Source organism: Rhinolophus ferrumequinum, chromosome 3, assembly GCF_004115265.2.
Source record: "Rhinolophus ferrumequinum isolate MPI-CBG mRhiFer1 chromosome 3, mRhiFer1_v1.p, whole genome shotgun sequence".
NCBI classification, from domain to species: Eukaryota; Metazoa; Chordata; class Mammalia; order Chiroptera; family Rhinolophidae; genus Rhinolophus; species Rhinolophus ferrumequinum.
Genome location: NC_046286.1, coordinates 55,008,025 through 55,014,774, shown reverse-complemented (window position 1 = coordinate 55,014,774; position 6,750 = coordinate 55,008,025). Strand labels below are relative to the sequence as shown.

Below are 6,750 nucleotides of genomic sequence, written 5' to 3'. Positions count from 1 at the left end.
GATAACGGAATGTGTGAGATATCCATCTAATTCAATTTTGGCCTGAAATGTAACCTCTTTCCCCTAATATCCGCTATCTGCTCTCCTTTTAAGAAAAAACTCCACGGCTGAGCTTTCCGCGGTGAGCCAATCAGCCCCCAAACTCGACCCATTTCAAAAAAGACGCTTCTCTTTGGGATTAATTGAAAGACAGGCATATTTATCTCCTCTGGCGATGAATTAGGTGTCGCTGTGGATTCAGAGAAACGTGAGAGAAAATAAAGCCCCACACTGGCCGCGAGCACTCCGTGGGCCTGGCGCACGTGGTGGGCCCCGCGACTTGCCAGGGAAGGGCGCGGCCCCCGGGTCGGCTCTTGGGCGAATCCCGCTCGCAGTACAAGCATCTCCCTAATTCTCCAGCCGGGAGCCCCATGCCCCCGGGCCTGACCTCTGCGGCCCCGAGTGCCCCTGGTACTACGGGGTTGGCTCTCGCGACTGACAGCTTAGCCATTCGACCCCAGGGATCGCGGAGTGCGTGGGTCCTGCACCTCTCCCTCAAGGCCGCGGATGCAGGGAGCAGCGGCGGCTGCGGGGCAGAGCGAACACCAGTGCAGGGGGCTCGTTAAGAACGCGGCGGCCACGCGGGTAGCAGGCGAGACAGCTAGCCCCGAGTGGGGGAGCCCGGGGAGGAGCGCGGGGCGTGCTCGCGTCACTCAGCCCCGTTGACCAATGAATACCGTGCCCCGGGGCGCGTCGGGCCAATCGGAGGCGAGGAGGTTTGTGAGTGACATTAAGAGAGGGCGGGAGAGAGACAGCCCGGGAGTGAAGTTGAAGCTAAACCCCGTAAGGTATAAAGAAGTTACAGGGGGGCGTTTTCGGCTTCCAATTAGGAATATGCCGGCTTTGTAGCAACTACCGAGGAGGAGGATTCTAAAACCACCTCACCCGTCCCAAAGCCCGCATTCCCCTGCTTCTTCCACGCACCCTTCCCCCAATTAATGACCAGGGGACAGAAAAGGGAGCCAGGGCGCGCTCTGCTCCTCTCTGCCGGTGGGAAGCGGAGAGGCCGGCGGAGTTGCTTAGGTGGACCGTAGACATGAGTACAATTAAAAGGCAGGCGCCTCCACACCCTTTGCAGCCATCGAGGACTGAAGGTAGGTGAAGCGGAAGACACCCTGCGCCCGCCCAGCTGCACCCACAGCATTACGGCTGAGGGAGAGAGGCCGGACCGCCTCCTACCCCCCTGGTGCCTGCCAGGCGCTGTCGTGAATGTGCCACCTGTTAACCTGGTGCTGCCGTGCCCGGCGTGTTGTCGCCCCTGCTGGGCAGGGAGAGCGCTGGGTCGCCTCGGGAGTCCCGAGGGACTTGATGTGTAAGTGCCACTTTTTGAGGAATCCCTGAGACTTGAGACCCAAGTTAGAGAGGTAGCCAAGTTCCAGATCTGCCAAAGTGGGGTACTGAAAGGCGACCGCTGCGCTGTGGAGGAATTCGGATTTGCAGAAACCTGCTTCCCTGGGACTTGCGCCTGGCCCGGGGACGCGGGCACGGGCACCGGCGGTTGGGGGTCTCCTAAGGGTCTTCAGAATTAGGCGTTTTGTTGTTTGGGCAACTTCCCAGGGGGCTGGAGAATGTGGCATTATTTGCAAGGGGCTCAGTCTCTGCTGATGTCTCCGTATTTTAAGAAACAAACACAAACACCGATGAAAGCTGAGGCCCTTTCCGGAATTCGGGACGAGGGCTTGAGTGATTGTGGAACCGCAGATCTCTTACGCTCTGATGCTGTTGTCTTCACAGTGGCCTGAAAGAGACGCCCGGCTTTCATGTTCTTCCCAAAGGGGCTCGGAACCGCCTCTAATACCGCGGGACTGAAGAGCAATCGTCGGGGATTATTATGTTGATTTTCCGAAGACCCGGGTTCGCAGCGCGGAACAGAAGGAAAAGCTGGCTCTTCGGGTGTCCCGCCGGCATTTGATACACAGAAACTCCTAAGATTGGCCAGATTGCCCTGGATCAGCGACTTTTCCTATACTCGCATCCCGTGTTGTTAAAGAAAAATATTCTGTTCGCCGCGTTGGTCTTTTACCACTATCAGTGATACACTGAAGCAAATACTTCAGCCTCTTCATTCAACGTATGCTTTATTCTTTTGCCAAAATGACCTCTAATTGAAAGTTTATTTTTGGTTTTGGATGAATCTGTGGAGCTTATGTTTTAAGAAGAAAGGGGGAACGAGACACAATGAAAGAGAAGTCCAAAAATGCTGCCCGGACTAGGAGGGAGAAGGAAAACAGTGAATTTTATGAACTGGCTAAATTACTGCCTTTGCCCTCGGCTATCACCTCGCAGCTGGACAAAGCATCCATAATCAGACTCACGACCAGCTATCTCAAAATGAGAGTAGTGTTCCCAGAAGGTAAGTGACTTTGCCCAGATGGAATTTCAAAGGCAGACGGGTAGGGGATTTGCCAGCCAGTGAGTGAGCCTATACCACTGGACAGAGAAGTACAATCATACACACATACGCTCCGCAAAGGGAAGTTGAGCGTGGCTGCTTCACCAAGGACCTTCTGAACTTAGAATTCCCATTGCTTCTTCGTGGCACTTTCTACTTCCCCATTAATACTTTCTTTTCAGTCCCTCAGATATGTTTGGTTGGGAAGCAGCCCAGCAGTGCTTTTGTCAACACTTCAGATACTGGGCTCAATTGAAAGGACTACTAATCCAAACAAGACTTTCTTTTTTTATTCCTCTCGTTAGAATTGTATCTAGTAGAAAGCAGGAACACTGCCAAATTCTTGTATTTTCGCTCCGTACAGATAGACCCATGTACATGGAGCTAGCTGAACCAGTTAATAATTTCTATATATGTTTATAATTCTGCAAATGAGGAGCAAGCATATTCATGAACAAATATGTCTTGAATTTACCCAGTCTCTTGACTGAAATAGCAAATTTATTTTGAGTTTTTGAGACATTCAGAGATTCTGAAACTAACTCTGGGGCTTGTAATTTGCATATCAGCACTTGATATTATCTCTGAGATAATAGGCTAGACCCCAAATACATAAAATTGAATTGAGATGATTAGACCACTTAGAAAATATCTTCTAGGTAGCAAGCAGGTGGGCAAACAGATCCTGGGAAAATTGTCTTATAAGGCCTAGAAGTTAGAATAGCCAAGCTGTTTACATGATTTGAAATGTGTATTTAGATTATGAAGATTTGCTGTGTGAGGACAGAACAGACTTCACAAAACACTCTCATGTATATAATTTCCCATTTATACTTACGGGGGAAAGGACACATCTCTCTCCCATTTCCCAGTCCTTTTCTTTACCCACATTCAAATAACAGGGACAGACTGCGTGTGTGTGTGTGTGTGTGTGTGTGTGTGTGTGTGTGTGTGTGTGTGTGTATGAATGATATGTCTTTGCTGGGGGAGAGCAGTTTGGAAATGTAAAGGAAAGAATACCAAACAAACAAAAACCCAAGTGAAAGAACCCTGTTTATTTACACACGAGGACTTCTGATTTGACTCAGAGAGGTTTATGTTATTGTTGATTTAGGATGTTCGGGGTTTGTTGTTTTCTTTTAAGGAAATAGTCATTATTTGGCTTACAGTTTTACTTTGCTTGATCTTAACTAACAGTTATTATCTGAATCAAAATCTTGCAAAGCATGTTCCAAATTAGTCATGGGCACTAAAGGAAAACTTTCCAATTATAGTTCAATTTTACCCCCAAACTATAAGTAGTGTTATAGTCGTTGTGTCTTAAAACAGTTCTTTGAACGATCTCATCTGCTCCTGGAAACCACAGGAGGAAAGGGATCAAAACCTAAAATACCTGACAAGTTCAGGGGTGGGAAGGAGAGGAGAGAGAACTTACATATATTTTAAAACCGTGCTTCCCATTCAAACTGTGCCGAGAACTGCTAGTGGGAAACTAACTGTGATGCTACACTGCCTTCTGTTTAAAAAAGAGAACTCGTCTTTCACACTGTCAGCGACTACTTTATAAAAATAAAGCTATTGCGAACTCCGTTGGTCGCGCTGTTCCTAACAGGATTATTAGCAGTGATTTGTCAGCCCCTGCGGTCTCAGTGGGCTCCCTTTCTGCGTGATTTCTGGCGGATCTCGTCAATTATCGGTGCCGATGTCGCTCGCTGTTTGATCAGAAGAAGCATATGGTGCTGCTGGTGGAGCTGCGAGTAATCGCGGGAGGAGGAGAATAGTGGGTCGACGTTCCTGGGCGAGCACAGAGTGGGACCCGAGCGCCCGGGGAGTCCCCGGTCCCGGGCGCTCCTCTGTGTCGTGCAGATGCGGCCGGGAGAGTATTGGGCTGGGTTTTGTTGTTTTGGTTTTGTTTGTAAGACAGCAAGCTTTCTTATTTAGGTGCTAACTCCACAAATTATAACTCGCGCGATAAATAAATAGAAAGAACATTAGTTCTTAGCTAACTTCTTGTTATTTTTAAAGAGGGCGCTGGTGAAGACTCCCTCTGGAGTCAGGTTGGTGGCCAGGCCGGTCCCCTGTGGCTACTTTAACTGCGACTGTGCTTTCTGCAGCGTCCCTCACCTTCCTCCCCAGCCCAGGGCCCCGGGCTCCTCCCTCCTCTCCCTTCTGCAGAGGAGTGTGAGTTTATGGGGAGGAGGGGATGGACGATGTGTGAACTCTGGGCACATCATTTATTTCCCCAGCTACTGTTGAGCTCATAACTCACCCCGAAGCCTCCGCCCGGTGAATCAGACAGGGTCATCCGAACAGCTGGCTGCTAGAAAGGAGGCTTTAATTTTGAGGATAGATTAACTTCAAACAATGCGAAACTCAAACACAACCCTTAAAATATTAAAGAACAACAACAAACCAAAAAACCCAATAGCTTTTAAAGGAGTGCAGTAATCACAAGCGGAAGAACTAGGCACCACCTGCAGAGGGTGCCAAATTTGGGTTCAGCTGTTTACTGAAGGCAGGGGGTGGACAAGATTGGGTACATGGCAGTGGATGAAAATGAGCACTTTATATGGGGGTAATCTTTTTTAGTGATGAGAAATGAAAAGCATTTGAAGATAAAGTTCATTTTTACATGTGTCTTGCCACCATCCTAGCACATAGTAGGTCTTCAATAGAATTTTAAGGATGGAGTAAAGATAATTATTTCATAATGGTAAGCATTCTATCACATGTAACATACAGATTTTGCAAGGTATTTAATCTAAAATAATTATAAACCCTGTGGCATCTTATAGGCATAACAATGACTTTAAAACTCCAGTTTTTTTTGTATACACATTTCATCTATAATACCCTGTAATGCCAAAAGGCTTAAATCAACAAACAAAAATCCTTCCATACTCATATTAGAAAAACATTTTTAAATACTAAAATATTGCTAATTCCCCCCCCCCCCAGATTGCTGAATACAATCCCTCCACTCCCACCCCCCACACCCACTCCCAGGGTCTTGTAGATTCCTTGTCTGGGAGCAAACTTCAACTTTTATCTATCTGAGTAGACAAAATTGAGCTGTTGAAGGAAAAACGAGAGAAAGAGAGAAAAGAAATATGGATGCCTGGAATAACGAAGAATAAAGTATTAGATAGGAGATTTCATAGTGAAAAAAAAAACAAAACTCAGGGAAGATTACTGTGAAATCATTTAAACTGCGTGTCTCCCAACTGGCAACATAGCCTATTCTAAAACAGCCTTGCAAAGGAAAAATTGAGGCATCTAGAAATGTATGTCTTTCGTATTATCAAAGGCAGAAAGACAGGATTTAAATAAAACATGACTTTATTTAGGACAAATTCAACTAAAAAGAAATATATGTGTTATCCAGATAGAATACAGTTTTGGCAGGGAGGTGAAGTGGCTAACAGAATAACCTTTGCAAGGATCAGACATGTTTTCACATCTATAGCCATTCAAAATCTTGGTAGCATCACACTACCATTTCATTCTCAAGATGTCTTGGGATTCTAAAAATAATCACAGAATTGAAATTAGTAACTGTGCGTGAAGGAGTCTCTACAAAGGCTGGAAGGACAAGGATTAAACAAACCTCCACAAACCCTTTCTATAATATTCACCTCAAGACTGAGATTTTTAATTGCCTTATATTTTTTTGAGGCTGAGAACTGAAAGAGAAAAAGAGGCCCCATTTCCCACGTGGATGGGTGATTTAAAGCTGTTTTTCTTGCTGCTTGGGGAAATGATTGAGCATTAGGTTTCCATGTTTATTTTCTTACAGAAGTTTTTCTCATTTAAAAGCCTTTAAGCACAGTTTACGCTCCACGCTGGTTTTCTCTGTTTAATTCCAGTTTTGATGTTGACTTAAAATGCAGAGTGCAGAACTAAACTCCGTGCAGAGCATTTGCAAGGCAGATTTATGTGCTGGAAATTGTAGATCAGATCAATGAAAAAAATACTTTTTTCCCTTTAAACGGAGGGATCACTAATAAAAACAATAACAAAAAAACCCAACAAAAACAGGGTATCGTAAGCTATGGTGGGATGCTTTTAAGCAGGGTACAAATCACCCACCTGAAGCTAAACTCAGACTAAATTTCCAGAGGACAAAACGTGATTTCTAGGGAGTTATTTTTCAAGTCTGGGGAAATCTTGGCAGCCTCCATCTTTTGCAGACACAAATGTGGATACAGAACTCAAGCTCACGGATTCTTACCGCATTTTTCTATCTGTCGGCGCAGGTATTTCTCAAGGGAGCTTTCGACCCACCTAAAACGTTATGATTTTAGCTGTGCGCCCGCCCA

At 46.0% G+C, this 6,750-nt stretch overlaps 1 protein-coding gene across 1 annotated transcript in view; it reads left to right on the top strand.

Moving 5' to 3' along the window:
* The first annotated feature begins 816 nt into the window (after positions 1–816).
* SIM1 (SIM bHLH transcription factor 1) overlaps positions 817–6,750 on the top strand; it is a 68,523-nt gene continuing 62,589 nt past the window's right edge. The window contains exons 1-2 of the mRNA XM_033103021.1: positions 817–1,133; positions 1,774–2,392. Coding sequence (XP_032958912.1) covers positions 2,218–2,392 — 175 coding nt within the window. The 5' untranslated portion in view covers positions 817–1,133; positions 1,774–2,217. The remainder of the gene's footprint in view (positions 1,134–1,773; positions 2,393–6,750) is intronic.